At 39.4% G+C, this 22,068-nt stretch overlaps 1 protein-coding gene across 2 annotated transcripts in view; it reads right to left on the reverse strand.

Annotated features, from left to right (window-relative positions):
- Ophn1 (oligophrenin 1) overlaps positions 1-22,068 on the reverse strand; it is a 389,762-nt gene that overhangs the window by 229,355 nt on the left and 138,339 nt on the right. For both annotated transcript variants that reach the window (XM_060375008.1, XM_060375007.1), the window contains exons 4-5: positions 11,712-11,773; positions 751-822 (exon numbers count right to left, since the gene is read on the reverse strand). In XM_060375008.1, the coding sequence (XP_060230991.1) occupies positions 751-822; positions 11,712-11,773 (134 nt within the window). The remainder of the gene's footprint in view (positions 1-750; positions 823-11,711; positions 11,774-22,068) is intronic.

Below are 22,068 nucleotides of genomic sequence, written 5' to 3' on the forward strand. Positions count from 1 at the left end.
AATGTATTTTAAAAAACTACACTGAGTGATCTATACAATCTAGTTCTGTATTCTCTATGATGGTCACATAAGAATAAAATCACCTACAGATACATTTCTCAGAATGTATTAACATTGCTAAGTGTATTAACATTGCTAAGTGGCACATGACTCTATTTGTTACAGCCTACATCCTATACTACTTTCTGTATTAGCTAGAGAGTGAGATAAGGAGTTTGAGTGAAAAAGAGAAAGAGAGATTTATTCTAAGGCACCTGCTCACATGATTACAGAAGCTAAGAAGCTTTATGATCTGCCACAGGGAAACAGTAAGAAATACCAGTAGGATGGTATGAAAGGGTCAATAGCCTGAGATTTATTGCTATGCATTCCAATTTGGGTTTGAAGAACTAAGAATCAATTATACTGAGAGCAAAGATTCCATGTCCCAAGTCATGTGGTCTAGTAATCAATTCAAACTTTGTCCATCCCTTCGGTCTATGGAGGCTCTCAATTAATTAAGTGACACCCACCCAAAAGGATTAAAGAAGCCAAGCAACTCAAATGCCACTTTCTTTTGGAAATACTCACAGAATTAAACTCTAAAATAAGGTAAACAGCTATCTGAGATATCCAAGCATCTTCTTCTCTTATAGAGTTAACCACTAAATCATTGCAGAATGATGAGTGATACTCCCCAAATAAATAAATAAACCTATTCAACTGCTATTAAAAACAAAGGACCTTATACATTTAATACAAAAACTATACCTTTGTGAAACCTATTTGTTCCTTCCGAAAAGTTTCCAGGGGCTTGATCAGCAAGTCACTAGCATTTTGTACCTAAAAAATAAAAGAAAAGAAGAAAAGAAAACAATGTTTAGATTAACAAGGTTCCTAGAATTCAATGAAAATGAATGCACAACATATCCAAACTTATGGGACAAAAATAAAAGTGATGCTAAGAGGAAAGTTCATAGCTCTCCTGTGCACATGGATCTGTAGGATTACCATAGTAAAAATAGACATCAAAAACAATCTACAGATTTAATGAAATCCCCATCAAAATTCCAAAACAATTATTTACAGGCCTTGAAAGAACAATACTAAACTCCATATGGAAAAAAGCAAAGCACATAATAGCTAAAAACCAGTTCTGTAAAATAGAAGTACTTCTGGAGGTATCAAAATCCCTTCATTCAAGCTTTATTACAAAACAATAGTAATAAAAAAATGTATTGTACTAGCATACAAACAGACAGGTTGATCAATGAAGTCAAGTTGAAGACCAGAAATCTGTGCACCCATGGACACAAGATTTTTCATAAAGAAGCCAGAATTATACAATTGAAAAAAAAGAAAGCATCTTCAACAAATTCTGCTGGTCTAACTGGATGTCAGCGTGTAGAAGAATGGAATTAGATTCGTATGTATCACCCTGCACAAAACTCAAGTCCAAGTGGATCAAATACCTCAACATAAAACCAGTACACAGAACTTAAAAAAAGAGAAAGTGGGAAACAGCCTTAAAGTCATTGGCACACAGAAAACTTCCTGAACAGAACGCCAATAGCATAGACACTAAGATCAACAATTAATAAATGGGATCTCATGGAACAGAAAAGCTTCTTTAAGGCAAAGGACACTGTCATGAGGACAAAAGAGCAGCATAATGAATGGGAAAAGATTCACCAACTCCACACCTGACAGAAGGCTAATTTCCCAAATAAATAATGAACCCAAGTAACTAAACATCAACAAAGAAAATAATTTAATTAAAATGTGTTTTACAAATCTAAACAATTCTCAGTGGAGAAATTTCAAATGGTCAAGAATCACTTATGGCCAACTGTTGGGCAGAGTGCATGGAATTTTATGAAAGAAGTGGGAAATAGTAAGATCTGGAGAGGACAAGAGCTCCACAAGGAGAGCAACAGAACCAAAAAATCTAGGCACAGGGGTCTTTCCAGAATCTCATATTCCAACCAAGTATCATGCATGGAGATAACCAAGAACACCTACACAAATGTAGCCCATGGCAGTTCATTGTCCAAGTGGCTTCCATAGTAATGGGAAGAGGGACTGCCTCTGACATGAACTGATTGGTCTGCTCTTTGATCACCTCCCCCTGAGGGGGGAGCAGCCTTACCAGGCCACAGAGGATGACAATGCAGCCACTCCTGATGATATCTGATAGACTAAGATCAGAAGGAAGGAGAGGAGGACCTCCCCTATCAGTGGACTTGGGGAAGGGCATGTGTGAAGAAGAGGGAGGGAGGGTGGGATCGGGAGGGGAGGAGGGAGGGGTTTATAGGGGGGATACAAAGTGAATAAAGTGTAATTAATAAAAGTGAAAAAAAAGTTTAAAAAAAAGATTTCCCTGATTTTCATCAGGAAAATGCAAATCAAAAGGACTTTGAGATTGTGTTTCACACCCGTCAGAATGGCAAAGATCAAAAACTCAAGCGACAGCACATGCTGGTGAAGGTGTGGAGCAAGGGAAACAATGCTACATTGCTAGAGGGAGTGTAAACTTGTACAGCCACATCAGAAATCAATGTGGCACTTTCTCAGAAAACTGGGAATAGCTCTACCTCAAGACCCAGCTATACCACTCCTGGGCATATACTCAAAGGACATTCCATTGTATCACACCCGTGATATGTTCTTGGATTTGCTTTTCAAGTATTTAATGAGAAGATTTAAATCTCTGTTCATAAGGAATACTGGTCTGTAATTTTCCTTCTTTCTTCCACTTTTATGTGGTTTAAATATTAGGGAAACTGGCTTCATAAAGAAAAACTGGACAATCTTCTGTTTCTCTTTTGTGGAATAATTTGAAGATTAATTACTGCTTCTATTTCACTAGGGGTTATAGGTCTGTGTTGTTGTTGTGGTGGTGGTAGTGTGTTGTTTTTGTTTATCTGATCCTGATTGAACTTTGGGAGGCTGTATGTATCAAGAAATTTATCCACTTCTTTTAGATTGTCCATTGTGGTGCAGTACACATTTTTAAAGTCTCCTATGAGCATCTGAATTTCCTTGGTGTCTATTGTTGTGTAGATTCCCTCTACACCCCATCTCTACATTAGATCTCTTCTCTCTACTTTTTAGTTAATTTGGCTAAGAATATGTCTGTAAAGTAAATTTTATGGGCCTGATGTAATTATCATGTTGGAGGCTTACTGCCTCCTTCTGCTAGGCCTAGTCCTGGAAGCTTCTACAATCTAATCTAGGCCTAGAATGTTTTCAACCTCTGACACTTACTGCTGAATAAGCTCATTCTTTCTAGATCTTTCTGAACTCTGGCTGGCTGGTTCAACTCAGCTGTTCTGGCTCAAACTCCTATCCATACTGACTGATTCATTCTGGCTTCTCTGTGCTTCTGACTGAATTGCTCTGCTTGGCCTCAAACTAATGCTAGCAAGCTGTTCTAATCTTCTAGCTCCTTCTCACTCTCTGGCTCATGTGTCTTCACCTGTGTCTAGCTTGTACTCTCTTCAACCTGTCTGTAAAACTGTCCTAGTAAAACTGCCTTTGAATTCCATAAACTGAACTGCCACAAACTCAGCTCCATTGTACTGCCCCCCACCTCCAAGGGAGGGTTTCTCTGTGTAGTCTTAGCTGTCCTGGATTCTATTTATAGACCAAGCTGGCCTGGAACTCACAGAGATCTGCTTGCCTCTGCCTCCCTGAGTGCTAGAATTACAGGTGTGTGCCATCAAGCCTGGCTGACTGCACTGCCTGTCAACACATTAATTTTTTTTGTCTATTTTGTGTGTTTGTTTGTTTTGATACAGTGTTTCTCTGTGTAGCCTTGGCTGTCCTGGACTCTCTTTGTAGACCAGACTGACCTAGAATTCTGAATGCCTCTGCCTCCCAGAGCATTGGGATTAAAGGCATGCACCACCATACTGGGCATTCAACTCATTGACTCAACCAAACTACCCGAAGTAAACTCACAGATCTGCATGCCTCTCTCCCCTAAATGCTGGGATTAAATGCATGTACCACCACTCCTGGACCTAAGCTTTTCCTTACCTAAAATGTGTTCTATAACAGGCTGGCCTTGAATGTGCTTGCCTCTGTCTCTTGGGATTAAAGGCTGGTCTGTATTCCAGCCAGAGTAGCCATGCTGCTGGATTAAAATTCCTCTACATGTGTACATCTTAGTGATTTCTCAAAGAACCAACTCTTTGTTTCATTGATTCTTTGTACTGTTTTGTTTGCTTCTATTTTATTGGCTGCAGCCTAGTTTGATTGTTTCTTGCCATTTACTTGTGTTGGATGTCATTTCTTTTTTTTTGTTTGTTTGTTTGTTTGGGGGCTTTTCAGTGTGCCTTTAAGTTACTAATATGAGATTTCTACATTTTTTTTTATGTAGGCATTTAGTGCTATGAACTTACTTGCATCTTAGAACAAGTTTGGAGATGTTATGTTTTCTTTTTCATTCAATACTAAAACATCATAACTTCATTTACAAATTTTTTATTCAGTAATGAGTTGTTAAGTTTCATGAGTTTTTATACTTTCTGTTGTTTTTATTATTGTTGTTGTCCAGCTTTAAGGTGTGGTGGCCAGAAAGAATGCAAGCCGTTATTCCAATTTTTTTTTTTTTATGTAGAGACTATATGTAGTCAATTTTGGGAAAAGTTCCATGAGCTTCTTAGAAGACAGTATTTTCTTCTGTGCTTAGGTGAAATGTTCTGTAAATATCAGGTAGTTCTATTTGACTTATGACATCATTTAATTCTAGTGTTTCTCTGTTTAGTTTTTGTCTGGATGACTTGTCTATTGGTGAAAGTGGGCTACTGAAATCATTAACTCTGTGTGAGAGTCAATATATGACTTTTAGCTGTAGGAGTGATTTATGAACTTGGGTGTGCTTGCATTTGGTGCATATGTTTAATACTGGAATGTCCTCTTGGTGAATTTTTCCTTTGAGATTATGTTTCTCATCTTCTGATTAGTTTTAGTTTGAAGTATATTTTTATTTTTATTAATATTAATTATAGTTTATTCACTTTGTATCCCAGATGTAGCCCTCTCCCTCATTTACTTGCAATGCCACCCTCCCTCTCTCATCTTCGACCATGCCTCTCTCCAAGTCCACTGATAGGGGAGGTCTTTCTCACCTTCCATCTGACCCTAGCCAATCAGGTCTCATCAGGACTGGCTGCATTGTCTTCATCTGTGGCCTGGTAAGGCTGCTCCCTCCCTCAGGGGGAGGTGATCAAAGAGCCAGCCACAAAGATCATGTCAGAGACAGACCCTGTTCCCCTTACTTAGGGACCCACTTGGACACTGAACTGCCATGAAGTCTATTTTGTCAGATATCAACAATGGCAAATCTGTTTTTCTTCTTGACTCCATTTTTCTGGAATATCTTTTTCCATCCTTTTACCCTGAAGTAATAGCTATCTTTGATTTTAAGGTGTTTCTTGGATGCAACAGAAGTATGGAGACTGTTTTCAAATCCAATCTGTTAAAGTTTCTTATGGGGGAATCGAGAGTGTTGATATTGAAAATAATCAATGAGAACTGTTTATTGATTGCCATTATTTTGTTTGTGTGGAGTGGGTTTTTTCCACTCTTGATTGCTGGTCTTAGATTATTTATTCCTTATGTTTTCTTTTTTTCTTGGTGGTGTTAACTTTTTCAGGTTGAAATTCTCCTAGCACCTTCTGTTTAGCTAGATCTGTACATATACACTCTTTCAGTTTAGTTTTGTCATGGAATATCTTTTTATCTCCATTTATTGTGGTTGAAAGTTTTTCTGGGTATAGTAGTCTGGGCTGGCATCTGTGGTCTCTTAGAGTTTGTAGAACATCTATCCACGCTCCTCAGACTATGTGATAATTTTAATTCTAGACACTGATATCTGGTCTTTTCTTTGTTGGGTGGATGTTTTGTGCTTGGCTTCTGTTGCCCTCTCTGGATTTTTAGAAGAGTGTGGTGCCTATGTGTTGCTTGGTAAGAATTTCTTCTGGGATCCTGATAAGTCCTGACTTGGAGGTCCCAGATAGCTAGTAGATATTGGGAGCTAACACTAAGGAACTGGGATAGGATAGAGGAGCTGGGCTGCTGAGAGGGCCCACAGGAGGTAGAAAAGCTAGGTACACTGCCAGGATTTGCATAGCACCCTGGAAATGGGGTCAGGGAAGAAGGTTAGTCCATACCAGGTAGTCCGCTACAGATCTGGGAATAAGACTGGCAGACTGGAATTGAAGGACAGGAGGGAAAATGAGGACCACCTACCTGATTCCCTAACTGACAGGACTGCAGGTTTTTAGGGAGTGCTTCCCGAAGTTAATGGCTGGGACAAAGGGATGAGGTAATGAAGAAAGGCTGTTTAGAAGACCTACATGATCCTCTTGGGATTGGGAGCAGAATGGAAACAGGGTCCACTGGAGGTGGTTTGTTACACAGCTGAGGCTAAGACTTGGGGATTGGCACTGAACAGGAAGGAGAGTTGAAGACTGCCTAACTGACAAACTGGACTGCATGGCCAGTGGGTTTCCAGGGAAAGCTATTTGTTTGTTTGTTTGTTTATACCTTGCAGGTTTTTGCTTATATATATGATTTCTGATTTTGTGTGTGTGTGTGCATCTCTGCATCTGTATGTGTTTCCTGTCCTTTTTCTTTAGCACTTTTTTCAGTTGTTTTGTTTTATCCTGTTTTTGTTTGTTTTACTTTACCTTATGGTATTATTATCATTACTCAGCATTTACATAGGTCTCATTTAGCACAGGCTTAAAATTGGTATAAGTGAACTTTAGGTTTATCATCTCCTTTAAACAGATGCTTATTACATTTTAGCTTCCTCTAAATAAGAAGCCACACTGAAAAAGGTAATTTATTTTCAACTTGCATTCAAAAGTTCACTTGAGGTCTGTTCATTTAACCTGTGTCTTTTGACGATCAAGTTGATGGTGTTAATATTTAAAGTTAATGGTGAAAGGTGTCTGTTGATTGCTGTTCTTTTTTATTATTAATCTGTTTGTGTTCTTAGTTCTGTTTTTATTTCTGAAATTATAGCTTCATATGTTTCTTGCTATAGCCTCTTTCATTGGCTTATTCCTCTCTCAGTATTCTCTGTAGGGATGGTTTGGAGTGTGTGTGTGTGTGTGTGTGTGTGTGTGGCAATAATAATTAATGAAAAAGAGGTTGTGAAGTTAAAAGGAAGTATGGAGGACATGGAAATATTTGTGGGCAGGGAAGAATGGATGAAAATCATGTAAATACAGTACTAATCTATGTACTTCTTTAAAATTTTCAATTAAAACATTTTATAAACTATTCCTTTCCCTAGCTGCCTCTTATAAAAAATAAGCCTCTTACCCACATGGCCTCCTAAAACCTCTTAATTCTTAATTCTAACACACCTCTACTGATCTACTAGATCTATGAAACTTCTTTTCAGATCCTATTTGGTCATAGTCATACAAATACCTTCATCTGAGTATGACACTTAATATTACTATATCTAACTGTATTCATCAGCCAAAGGAAAGAAAGTCCATATATAGTCATCCTGCACCATTCCTCCTTCTATAAGGTTTTTCCACAGAGGTCCCCAAATTCATGCCAACACTCACACTGAACTTTGATCCAGTGAAATCTACACAAGGAGTTCTGTTGTTCAACACATTCTATACTTCACTGGATTGTGGATTATGAAGAATATTGCTTTTGTTTACTCACCTAGAGACAAATTAAGAACTTTTTAGTGAGGTGTTTTTTTTTCTTTATTATTGTAGCAGTATTAAAACATGACCTTAGTTTTTAAAACATACCTATGATCGAAAGATCAGACCCAACACTCCCACCTTGAATGTGAGGAAGCTTGTTACTGTTTTAAACCAATCAACAAGAAATAACATTATCTGACTTCTAAGTTTAGGTCACAATTGTCCACCAGAGACTACTCAGTTCTCTTGGAAGTCTGACTCTGTACACTCCTTATGCAAATCATGAGGCAGTACTGTAAAAAAAAAAAAAAAAAAAAAAAAAAAAAAAAAAAGTTGTTTGGTCCTGAGACTAAAAGTAAGAGAGACTCAGTGCAGTCATTCTTTTCAATGTGTCTTACCAGCTGGACCCAGCCTTCCAACCTTGTCAAGAACATTATTTAGAACCACTAAAACAAGCCATGTGTACATTGAGTGCTACTCTATGGAGAAGAAGAAATGCCTGATGATCCTTGCCTAAAAAGCTGCCTATAATTACATAATTTTACTATAAGCCACTAGGTTTTAGGCTGGGTTTAATAAAGCAATAGATGATTTTTAAAAAGAACTAGTTCCAAAATTTCTCAGTGATAACATGTAAAATGACTGTCTGTGAAGCATTGAGTTAGTCAGACTTTGAATAGAAAGTAAGCATGCCACTCATAAAGAGAGTGCCACATAGAAATTAATTTCTATGGATGCCCAGTTGGGCCTCTATACTCAGATGGCCCCAGGATGGCACAGTTGCTACTTTTTCATGTTCAAAGGAGAACTTTCCTGAACAAACAAGTATATAAGCAACTTCTAATACACAATCCAGGCCAATTTGCATAGGCTACACTGAATTGAGACTCTATCTCTTTCCCTTAATTGAATTGACAACATCACCCAGTCTCGCACACCACAAACTGATACTGTGAATCTTGTCACCCAGTTCTTCTAATACTATTTTCTGCTAGAACAAAACTAGGGATATGGGAACAAGATAAAACATGCTAAATCCTTGTTCATTTTCTTCTTTCATTGTTTAACCTTTAATTTCTTACAAGTTCAGCAACCACACAAAAAATCCCTGTTAAGTAAGCATTGTCTCAATTGCCTTTCTGACAATTGCATTAATTTTTGTGAGCTCTTTGTGAAAAACAACAGCTACAGAAGGAACAACAACAACTGTATCTTTCAATCTTCAAAAGGCCCAACCTAAAGTCTCTAAACGTTTATAGAATCAAATTCCTACTGAATAAAGACAAAATTAAAGCTGAATGATGTCTAGCTAAATAAAGTTGGTATCCACACTAATACTAAAAGATTGCCCAGGAATCACTGATGGTAAAGAAGCTACTAAAATTAGCTTCAGTAAAACATTGCTTGCAGTGGTATAAAACTCTTGATGTTATTTTTGTCATTGCTTAAACATAGACTTAGTACATCACCAACAAAACTCCCTTCTGAGTAAGGAAAACACACAGACAGGCTTCCTCATTATACAGGAAGTCTGCAATCCAGATGCTTACACACCACTTCTGAGCTACTACAGATACCAAAGACTACTTTAAAGATCATAGCTGGGATACTCCACCTTTTCTCTCCTCATAGTTCTGGCCACAATCTACATTCATTTATAAGGATGATCAAGCAAGGACCATTGCCATGTTCCTCAGTCCATGAACTTCCTTATTGTGTGTCATCACAAACGTGTTTTGGGTTCTAATTTTAGAAAGGCTGTAAAACTATGAAACATAAATATATGGCAAAGAACCAGGAGAAAGAGTAAGGAAAACAACATCTCAAAAGATGATCCTGTTCCAGTAGTGTAAAGCTTTGTGTACTGGCTGATTTTGTGTCAACTTGACACAAGCTAGCATCATCAAAGAGAAAAGAGCTTCAGTTAGTCAAAGTGCAGCCCAGTTGCAGCAGAGGACCCCAGAAGTTTTGGAGACGCCAATACCATTGGATGGCTGCCAAGAACAGCAGCAGCAGCACTATAGTGGAGCAAGCCAGTGCCTAGAAGATAACCTGCATGTGCTACATAAGGCAGAGGTGGAGAAGGCACCCAAGCCCTTTGCAAGAATCCAGAAGATCCTGAGTGGATCCCAGACATTGGATGGTTGGAGTTTGGTTTTGCTTTGATTTGTGACTGTGCCCTGATTTTGTTTTCTCTCTTGAAGGAAGAAAGTATTTGGTTTATATTTATTTTACTGCTGCCCACACATGAGAGATTTTGGATTTTAAAAGAAGTTGGCGATTTTAAAGGGACTCAAAATTTTTGAGTTAATAAACTTTTTAATTTTTATTATTTGTTTATTTTATATCCCAATCACAGCTTCTCCTCCGTTCTTTCTTCCCAGTCCCGCCCTCTCACCTCCTCACGCTATCCACCCCTCCTCTTTTTGTCCTCAGAAAAAGTGAGGCCTCCACTGGATGTCAACCAGCCTAGGCATATCAAGTTGCAGTAAGACTAGGTGCATCTTATTCTATTGAGGCTAGACAAGGCAGCCCAGTTAGGGGAAAGGGATCCAAACCATACAACAGAGTCAGAGAAAGACACTGAATTTTTAAAGTGTTTGAATTTGTAAAGACTGTGAAACTTTTAAACTTATTTATGTTTTTAATGTGAGATCTTGGGGATGAATAAGAAAGGAAGAGCTGTGACTTCATAGTGATGTGTTTGTGTGTCAAGTTGAGAAGGGGTCAGTTGTGCTGGTTGGTTTTGTGTCAACTTGACATAAGCTAGAGTCATCAGAAAGGAGCCTCAGTTGAAAGAAGCCTTCATGAGGTCCAGCTGTAAGGCATTTTCTCAATTAGTGATCAATGGGCAAGAGCCCAGCCATTGTGGGTGGTGCCATCCCTGGGTTGCTAGTCCTGGGTTCCATAAGAAGTCAAGATGAGCAAGCCAGGAGAAGCAAGCCAGTAAGCTGCTCTCCTCTATGGCCTCTGCATCAGCTCCTGCCTCCAGGTTCCTGTCCTGCTTGAGTTCCTGTCCTGACTTCCTTTGGTGATGAACAGCAATACTGAAATGTAAGCAGAAAAAACTCTTTTCCTCCCCAACTTGCTTTTTGGTCATGGTGCTTCCTTGAAGCAATAGAAACCCCAAGAAGACACTTTGCTATGAAGTAAATTAAAGAGATAAAAACTGCAAGTGCTCTTGTCAGTCTCTCCTTAGGTTTCTTTAGAAGCAAATTTTATAAACTCAGAAAACCCCTGTCATTTTTTTATGAGCAACCAGAGATAACTAAAAAAAAAAAAAACAACTTATATAATCAATGTTTTTCACCTTTATAAAACACTCCAATATTATTATGTATTTTAGGGAGCTTCATAATAACCAGAGGGGTGGTGACCATACATAAGCTCAGTTCCAGGGGATCCCTCTTCTGGCCTCTGCAGGTTTCAGACATGCACATGAAACACAAACATACATACAGACAGACAAAATAGCCCTACCAAAAAAATCATAAAAAGAAAAAAATTAAAGAATAAATGGTGAATTGAGCTTCAATAAAATTATAGCTCTGCTTTGAAAAGACACTTATTATGGTTTGATTGGATCTGTGCTCCAGTAAGAGAACAATTCTGGGTGTGTAAAAGGATTAACTGAACAAAGGAAAACCATCCTCCAAAGCGGTGATCCAGAAATAAAGAGGTCTGAGAAAAAGCAGTATTGTTTTGTCCACTCACCTTCACTGCCTCCTGGTAAACACATCTACCCTGTTGCTGCTGTGGCTGTCATCCTTTGGTGACAGTGGAACCCAGCTTCTTGGCCATCTAACATGGACTGAAGACCAGAAACTCTTCAGAAAACCTTCAGTACGATATTGGGGATTCAGAGGCATCTAGCCTCATTGATTAAGCAGCTACTAGGTTCCCAGCCTCTCCAATAAACAGAGCCATTGTTGAACTAGACAGCCCACATAGTATAAGTTAATGTAATACATTCCTTTTTAATATATATTCATCCCATTGATTCTGTTCCTTTACAAAACCCTTACCAATACAGTGACCTACCATCATCATCCTCTCGTTTTCTACTTCATTGAGCAGTTCAGCAAATTCCTTGAATGATTCCGCTAGTAAGAGAGAATAAAAATAAAGCAAATTAGTAATGGTACATATTGATCAGTAGGCAAAGATTCCTACAATGGGATATAGGAATCAGTGCCTTTATTTCAGAGAGGTGCTAGAGAATGACATCAAATCTAAGGTGAGCAGTACAGGTTCAGTACCTACTGAATATTTCTACTCTTTCTTTTTCTTCTAATCCCCAACTACAGAGTTTTTTCACAGGTAATACTGTATTTAATCCTCCTGGTCATACACACACACACACATAGGGTTTGTCTCATTGTATGAGCAAATAAAAATGTTAGGATCATAAGCTCAAGGTGTCCCTTGGCTACCCAATGAAATCAAGGCCAACCTGTCTACAATATCTCAGTGTGTCTCAGAAAACAAAGCAAGTTATAAAAGCTCTTTCCTTTAATCTTAAGCCCAAATCTATTTCCCTGCATTGTGTTTTTAAGTTATCTCTACTGAAGTACCTTAGGATTAATTTTACAGGATCACAGATGAGCAAGGAACAGGAATATTAGAAGCAAGGAATAGTAGAGAAAACAGCACATGCGTTGTTAGATTGAAAGGATTTTAGTTTAGTAAACAATATAGAAAAAGAGGAGAAACACAAATTGTAGGAAGAAGTAAGCCTGGATTGGAAGTTTTGTTCTATGGTTTTCTTCCTGAGTAATTCTGTGCAAATGACTTTACTCCTCTAAGCTTCAGCTGTCTTAATTATCAACAGGTAAAATCATCTACTTAGTGTGTAGCTCTCTATAAAAAACAAATTATGTTGCAAATGTGGAGTAGCTAAAACTAATATTTCTGCTACTTACTGGCAGTAGAACAGCAATTCACTTCTCCACCCTGAATTTCATTTTTTTCCTTACATACAAAATAAACTGAATAGATTTCTTTGTGTCTTCAAATTCCACAACTTCCCACCACAAGCACCAAGAACATTCTAAAACAGAATCTCAATTGCAGAAAACATGGAAGCTTGGGAAAATAAATGTGTGCATCTATCTATCATATATATACATATATATATATATATATATATATTTACTTTTTCACTGTGTAGCTTGGACTAGCCTCACTAAAATTTATAAGTGCTAGGGTGACAGGCCTGCACTACCATATCCAGCCCCTAAATTAGTGCTTTTTTTAATTAAAATGAAAGTGGTTTTTTCTGCTGCTTTTCTGAGGTATATTTTGTTTTCATAAGACAAAGAAAAATTTCTTCTCTGAAAGTCTATTTTATATTTTTCACCTAAATGCACCATGTCTATTTTAGCTATAACACAAATGTCTTTTGAAATAACATTTGTTTTTAATCTTTATGTACATATGATAACTGGCAAATTATAAGGAGCTTTATTAAGGAAAAAAAGACTTCTGATAGATTCTCTCCATAATTTATTAATAATTTTAGAATGTGCTATTTAATTTTCACAAATATGTACATTTCAAAACTTGCTATTACTGGTTGCTGATTACATTGAATCATGATTTTTTTTTATTTTTGTTGTTTACATTTACTGAATTTTACTGAATTTTGTTGTTTACATTTTTGATTTGACATAGGATCACTTGAAGAATATTCCACAAATGCTTGAAAAGAGCATCTTCTACAATTTTTGGGTGGAGGACAGAAGAGGACATCTTCGGATCCTGTTAATTGGAATTAGAGATACAGAGAGTTGTAAGCCACCAAGTTGCCTGTGGTAATGGAATCTGGGCCCTCTGGAAGAACAGCAGTGCTCTTAATCAAGTGAATTAAGTGACAAGCCCTAAATTCACTTTTCTTAACTGTAGACCACTCCAAAATTCCTCTATTCAATTGTATTTGACGCAATCCAACAGACAAGAAAGAAAGGTCATTTTTTAATCCATAATACAGTAATTGTTCCAAGTCTACAAATAGCTGACTTCAATTGTTTTCTTTTATTTACTCCAATCCAATTATCCTTAGACTTTTAAGCATTTATAGTCATTGTACAAATCTGATCTTCAGTCACTGTGGTGAATTATATTTACTAGACTTTAAAAATGTATATTCTTAGCTGTTTCCTTCTAAAAATATCATCACTTGATATTTTCTTTATTTTGTGTGAAATTGTTCTTATTCCTTACATCAGCTTTTTTAAAATTTTAATTTGTATTTTCTTTTTATTTTATTATTTACAACTTATTCACTTTGTATCCTTGCTGTAGCTTCTTCCCTTATCTCCTCCCAGTCCCATCCTCTCCCTCCCCACCCCCTGCTGACTAGGGAACCCCCATGGATCTTGGTTGATTCATCAGTCTCTGCAGGACCTCCTGGGCCCAGCTTTTTTGGTTTTATTGCTCTCCTTATAGAGCTCCTGTCACCTCCAGGTCTTTCTATCTCCTCTTTCTTCCATAAGACTCCATTCACTCTACCCAAAGTTTGGCTATGAGTCTCAGCATCTGCTTTCTAATACCCTGATGGGTAGATTCTTTCAGAGGCCTTCTGTGATAGGTTCCTGCTCTGTTCCCTGTGTTCTCCCACTTCCGAAGTATATACTGTTTGCCCTTCTGAATAAAGATTAAGCATCTTCCCAGAACAGCAACAGCACAGGCTCTAAGATCAACAATCAATAAATGGGACTTTATGAAACTGAAAAGCTTCTATAAAGGAAAGGATACTGTCATCAGAACAAAAGGACATCCTACAAATGGGGAAAGGATTTTCCTTCAGCTTTTTTGACATGATTTCCTTTAATCAACTATATTTAAAGTAGCTAGTTAAAAGTATTTGTCAAAGAAATCAATATCTGAGACTTCCCCAAGAAGAGTTTCTAATTTTTTTACCACCTTTGTTTAGTGTATTGCCATTTTGCAATTTCAAACCAATTGTCATATATTTAAATGAATGTTTTTAAGTAATGTAGTATAGCAATTCTAAAAATCAGAATCCCCATCATTTCCTAAGTTTGCTGTTCTTATCATGTTGATTTTTTGATGGCTTCATAAACACTGTACTCTTTGTCATATTAGGTCACTATAATCTGTGTCCAGGAAAGAAGATTATTTTTTTTCCTTTTCAATATTAAAGTTTCATGCAAGTTAAGCAGATGATCTACCTTAACTCATCTACATCTCCAGACCAGTCTCCATGTAGGTTTCCTAGTAAGGGGAACAGGGGCTGTCTCTGACATGAACTCAGTTGCCTATCCTTTGATCACTTCCCCCTGGTGGGGTGACCTAGGTAGTCCACAGAGGAAGAGGATCCAGGCAGTCCTAATGAGACCTGATAGGATAGGGTCAGACAGTAGGGGAGGAGGACTTCCCCTATCAGTAGACTAGGGGAAAGGAATAGGGGAAGAAAAAGGAGGGAGGGTGGGAGGAAATGAGAGAGGGGCAACAACTGAGATATAATGTGAATAAACTGTAAAAAATAAAGTATATATTTAAAAAAATATGGGCCACACTAAGTAGACCAAGATAACCTTTAACTCACTTTATAGCCTCAATCAGGCCTGTGCCACAGGACCAGGCAAGAGATTACATTAAACAGTTTGAACTAATAAGTCTCTGTGCCTGTCCCAGCTACTCTTACGTCATCTTGATACACAAATAAGAAGTATCTAAAATTATGGAAGCTCAAATAAGAAAATGCCTCTAGGTACAGCAGCTCTAAAAGGAGAACAACAGAGTCAAAACAAAAAAAAAAAAAAAACTGAGCCCTGGGGGACCTGAAGAAAATGATACCTCAACCTAGGACCATGCATGGAAAGGACCTAAAACTCCACCTCAGATGTAGCCCATAGACTCAGTCTCCAAGTGGGTTCCCTAGTCTGGAGAGCAGGGGCTTTATCTGGCATGAACTCAGTGGCAGGTTCTGTGATCACCTTCGCCTGAGAGGGGTGCAGCCTTGCCAAGCCACAGAGGAAGACAATGCAACCAGGCCTGATGAGACCTGATAGGGTAGGGTCAGATAGAAGGGGAGGAGGACCTCCCCAATCAGTGAAATAGGGAAGGAGCATTAGAGGGAGAAGAAGGAGGGGGAGTGTGATTGGGAGGAGATGAGGGAGGGGGCCACAGCTGGGATACAAATTGAATAAATTGTTATAAATGATAATAAAAAATCAAAACAATAACAAAGAAAATGTCTCTATAAGATCCATCTGTAAGGCATTTTCCTAATTGGTGATTGATGGGGACGGGCACAGGCCACTGTGTGTGGTGCCACCCCTGGGCTGTTTGTCCTGGGTTCTGCAAGAAAGCAGGCCGAGCAAATGCCCTTGTTGTGTACTTGAGCCTCTTTTGGATATATGCCTAGGAGTGGTATAGCTGGATCTTGAGGAAGCGCTATTCCTAATTGTCTGAGAAAGCACCAGATTGATTTCCAAAGTGGTTGTACCAGTTTACATTCCCACAAGCAATGGAGGAGGTTCCCCTTTCCCTACAACCTCCCCACCTTGTGTTGTCACTTGAGTTTTTGATCTTGGCCATTCTGATGGGTGTAAGGTGAAATCTCAGGGTCATTCTGATTTACATCTCTCTGATGGCTAAGGACGTTGAGCATTTCTTTAAGTGTTTCTCTGCCATTCCCCACAGAAGGCCTCTGAAAGAATCTACCTAGCAGTGTATCAAAGCAGATATTAAGACTCATAACCAAACCTTTGGCAGAGTGCAGGGAATCATAAAAAATGGGTGGGGGAGTTAATATGACCTGGAGAGGATAGGAGCTCCACAAGGACCAAATATATCTGGGTACAGGGTTCTTTTATGAGACTGTTTCTCCAAACAAGGACCATGTATGGATGCAACCTAGAACCTCTGCTCAAATGTAGCCCTTGGTAGCTCAGTATCCAACTGGGTACCCTAATAAGGGGAACAGGGACTGTTTCTGACATGAACTCAATGGTGGGCTCTTTGACCTCCTCCTCCACACCCGAGGGAGGAGCAGCCCTGCTAGGCCACATAGGAGGACTTTGCAGCCAGTCCTGAAGACACCTGATAACCAGTATCAGATGAAAGGGGAGGAGGTTCTCCCCTATCAGTGGACTTGGAAAGGGGCAGGGAGGAGATGAGGGAGGGAGGGTGGGACTGGGAAGGATAGAGGGAGCGGGATACAGCAGGGATACAAAGTTAACAAACTGTTACTAATATTAAAAAAAATTAAAAAAAAAGAAAGAAAGAAAGCCGAGCAAGCCTGGAGAGCAAGCCAATAAGCAGTACCCCTCCATGGCCTCCAAAAGAGCTCTTGTCTCCAGGATCCTGCCCTATTTGAGTTTCTGTCCTGACTTCCTTCAATGATGAGCAGTGATGTAGATGCATATGCCAAATGCCTTTCCTCCCCAACTTGCTTTTTTGCCATGGTATTTCATCACAGCAATAGAAACCCTGTCTAAGACAATTTGGTACCAAGGACTGGGATATTGCTATGGTTGGCCAGGCTATCTGGAGGAATGTGGAACACTTTGGGGCTTTGGACAATTTAAATGAGGTTTAATGGGCCATTTTCGTAAGAGCATAGAAGACAGTGGTGCTGAAAGTGATTTGAACTACAGGGGTCCCAATAAAGAGGTTTTGAAGATGGAGGTCTCCTAAAGATAGTTGGTCTGATGTATTGGCCAAAAGGAGTGGCTGCTTTCTCTCCTTGTCCAAAAAAAAAAAAAAAAAAAAAAAAATCTACCTGAGGATAAATTAAAGAGTTGTGGATTAGCAACTTTGGCAGAGGAAATTTCCAGACAGTCTAGTATTGCCTGTGTTGCTTGGTAGCCATGCTTTCGAAAATCTAAAATGAAAAAGCTAAACAAGAAAAAAGAAAACATGTACAGTTGGGGAGAAAGGGGACACCAAGAAGTGTAAACAGATTAAATAAAAGCCTGGTGCTAAATGAAATAAAGAGTGGTCACCTCAGAGCAAGACCCCACCCAGCTATGCTACCAACACAAGAAAAAGAATTAAAGAAAAGCTTAAGGCTAAGTATGGTGGTGTGTCTTTAATCCCAACACTTGAGAGGCAGAAGCAGGGAGATTTCAGAGTTCAAGCCCAGCTTTGTCTACAGAGCAAGTTCCAGAACAGTCAAGCTTAAGAGTGAAGTAAACCATAGAAAACAGAAAGTTGGTTCAGATGGTATTGAACAAGGGGGCTATGTCCTAACCCCAGAAAGCAGCAGAACTTGGCAGCTTTGGCCATGTGGTTCTGGCTTTTAGAGTCAAGAGTACAAGAAAGCAATCATGGGATCGCCTTCCTCCACTAAGGAAAGCCACTCAGGACAGGTATATATCCAGAGTGTCCCTGCATGGAGGCCTAGAGAAACTATTGCATGAAGCTGTGAAGGTGAACCCTGGATTGCCTTGGAAACTCCAAGATGTTGGAAATGACGGAGCTGTGGGAAAAATGCCAAGGAAAGCTGCTAGCAGGGAATGGAACCAGCCCAAGACAAAGGTGTGTGTTGCAGTCAACAAAGTTGAAAGGAGTTGCAGAACTGAAGAGCATTTTGATGCCAGACATGAAGATGCAGAGTTTAGAGTTTGCCTAGCTGGTTTTTCAGTCTTGTTTTGGTCCAGTATTTCCTCACTATGCCCCCTCTCCTCCATTTTGGAATGGTATGGTGAAAGTATGTGACCTGTTTTTGTTTTTGTTTTGTTGTTGTTGTTGTTGTTGTTGTTTAATTTTGATTTTACAGGGAGTTGTAGTTAAGAGACTGCCTGGAGTCTCAGAAGAGACTTTGAACTTTGGATGTTTAAACAAGCTTGAGACTGTCATAGACTATGGGTACTTTTGAAGTTGGACTAAATACATTTTGTATTACAATATGGCTATAAGCCTATGAGGGACAGAAAGTGGAATGTGGCACTTTGAATAAAAATAGGGCCCACAGGCTTATAGGGAGTGGCACTATTAGGAGGTGTGGCCTTGTTGCAGGAAGTGTTTCACTGAGGGTGGGCTTTGATGTTTCAAAAGCTCAAGACAATCTCTTCCAGCTGCCTGCCAATCCAGATATAGAACTCTCCACCTCTTGGGCACCAAGTCTGCCTGCACACTGCCATGCTTCCCACCATGACAATAATAAACTAAACCTCTGAAAATATAGACTAGCCTTATTAGGACTTGCCATGGTCATAGTGTCTCTTCACAATAATAGAAACCCTAACTAACACAGCCTTTGTTGAACTGATCTGTATGTATTTTGGGGTGTGCCTTCAACACTTAGCCAGGCAATTCACAATTTTGCTCCAGACTTTACTTGCTTCTTGTCCAGAGACTCCAGTCATCTAAAAGTTGGGAAGCAGAGTTTTCTCAGGTTTTTTCCTAGCTAAGTACAAACTCTGGTCACATACAAAGGTCTATACATGCACATGACCTAGAGTTCCAGGAATATAGCACAGTTTTCCAAAGCTTTCAAAAGTGCTTATTTGACTTTTACCTTTTCTTACTAAGCATTTTGTTGGCTATTTTATCCTTTCTGCTGCCTGCAATAACTGGAGTTCTAAACAACTACCATTGAGTATTTTCTTCTTACATTTATTTTTTTATTACTAAAATATTTTTATCATGTTTCTTTCCCTTTCTGAATCCTCCCAACTTCCCTAACCACCCAATTTTACTTTTAAAATGATTAAAAAAAAAAAAAAAACCTTTGAAACAAGCAAGTCATTTCAAGTAACACAAGTTGTAGATGTCATAATTCCCAGAACTTAGGGAAGTGAAAAGTCATTCTGCTTTCTCAAATGGCTACAAAATAGTGGCTTTCACATGTTCTATGATTATGCAATTAGTTTTCAAAGTTACCACAGAGCTTTTTGGTGATTTTTGTTTGTTGTTTGTTTGGTTTTGGTTTTGGTTTATGTTTTTATTTGTGTTGGAGGGGTGTTTTTTGGTTTTTCAAGACAGGCCTCTCTTTGTACCCCTGGCTTTCCTGGCCTCCTGTTGTAGACCAGGATTGGTCTTGAACTCACAGAGATCCACCTGCCTCTGCCTATACCTCAGCCTCTGCTGGGATTAAAGGCGTGCAACAAGGCACCCAGCTTGCAGAGCAATTTTTCAAAGGCAGTAGGAACACATGCCAAGATAATACGCCACAAATCTCACTGCTGTTCCAAATATTAACCCATTTTAAAGTAAACACTGGAATCCAAGATGTCACGGACCAGTGTACACCATATCCGAGGGGCAGAGGATCTGAAACTCCAAAACTGTTCAGTGGAGGGGCAGCTGAAGCCAGAACATCAACATGAGGCTTCCTGGGCAAGAGGGGACAACCCATGAGCTGAGACCATTTGGATCGAGGTCACCAGCGCACTTCTCTGGGACTGAGAGTAGCGAATATTTACCCCCCCCCCCTGCACTTCCCCTTGACAGACCTCCCTCCTCAGTGGCGGAGGTCCACAGTGCCCACTCTTCCCAGCACAGAACTCCCTGCTCGGTAACTGAGACAGCAAGGGCGAGCCTCTCAGTTCCTCAGCAGCGGGTTGCCTGCTATACTGGCCTCCCATGACTAGGGTCAGTGAGCAGCTGTACTTGCTCCCAAGGACTGCCCAGTCAGCGACTGTACCAGGCTCCCAGTTCCTCATCTGCGGGCACCCGGCTGTCCAGGTCACCCAGGTCTGCCAGGCCACCCAGATCGACAGGCAGCTATAAGGCCTTCCCAGGGCCTCTCAGCAGACATCTATACCAGCCTCCCAGTTCTGAAGCTATGGTGGGACTTTCAATCGGCTACTATACCAGAATCCAAGTTCTGCGGCTGCAGCACCTCTGAGCTAACAGACCTCCTACACTCGCATTTGCCCCAGCAGGCACAAATCTGAGAGTAGAGAACAGGGGGAACCACTATACTTTCTGATTACGCCTGCTAGAGATTGAGTACACCTCCAAATGAGTGCATGCAGAGTCCCAGATCCAGGGTCCCTCTACACTAGCACTAGGGATGGATCAAATTCATCCCACCCAAAGCCCCACTGTGGGCAACATAGGGAATTCTATGAGAGCGTCCTCAACATTGAAGCCCCTGCTCGGTGGGTCGACCAGTGGAATGCAGGCAAACAACTGTCGGAGACTAGACAAATCTGAATGTAGGCCACTGAGATATTCAAGGAACCTACACATAGGCATTGTGCCTACGAACAGTGCCAGTGCCTACACTCCTTCATGCATCTGAACCCCCCTACCCCATAGTCCAGGCATCTACACTCTCTAGCACCCTGTCCTTCAAGGCAAACTTCTGCGCGTATGCCCATGCTTGCTCACCCACACTTGTGTACCTGACCTGTGACCTTCCTCCCTTAGCTACAGCAGAAACACCAACACACACTGTCAAACCTTTGGACCTCTCTCATCTTGTCTGAAGATTACTCCAGACACCAGAAAAAGACCTGGTATGAAGACTCCAGGAACAAACAGGGAATGTTGTGGATAAACAGAGGTCTAGAAGTTGGCATAAGAACACATCCAACAAAAATCAGGACATCATGGCTTTACTACTAACCTGAAAAATCAATAGATATTTTAATTCATCAGAGGAGTAGTGGATTGGAAATAATCTGATTTAAAGCAGAAATCAATGAATTAGAAACAAAGAAAAAAAAATACAAAGAATCAATGAGACCAAGAGCTGTTTCTTTGAGAAAATCAACAAGATAGACAAACCCTTAGCCAAACTATCTAAAAGGCAGCAGAAACTATTCAAATGAACAAAATCAGAAACAAAAACAGGGACATAACAACAGACACTGAGGAGATCCACACAATCATTAGGTCTTACTGCAAAAGCCTTTATAACACAAAATTTGAAAATCAAAATGAAATAGACAATTTTCTTGATAGATTCCATTTAACAAAATTAAATCAAGATTAGGTAAATAGATTGAATATATCCCCCAAGAAAGTAGAAGGAGACATCAAAATTCTCCCTTCTAAAAAATAGCCCAGGGCCAGATGGTTTCAGTGCAGAATTCTCCCAGACCTTCAAAGAAGAGCTAACTACAATTATCTTCAAACAATTCCACAAAATGAAAACAGATGGAACATTATTAAACTCATTCTATGAATACATAGTTACATTGATACCTAAACCACACAAAGACCCAACAAAAAAAGGAAACTTCAGACCTATCTTCTATTATGAACATTGTTGCAAAAATACTCAATAAAATACTTGCAATCTGAATCCAAGAACACATAAACGATATCATCCACCATGACCAAGTAGGCTTTATCCCAGGCATGCAGGCGTGGTTCAATATACAGAACTCCATCATGTAATCTACCATATAAAGAAACTAAAAGAGAAAAAACACATGATCATCTCCTTAGATGCCAAAAAAGCATTTGACAA

Source organism: Meriones unguiculatus, chromosome X, assembly GCF_030254825.1.
Source record: "Meriones unguiculatus strain TT.TT164.6M chromosome X, Bangor_MerUng_6.1, whole genome shotgun sequence".
Classification (NCBI taxonomy): domain Eukaryota; kingdom Metazoa; phylum Chordata; class Mammalia; order Rodentia; family Muridae; genus Meriones; species Meriones unguiculatus.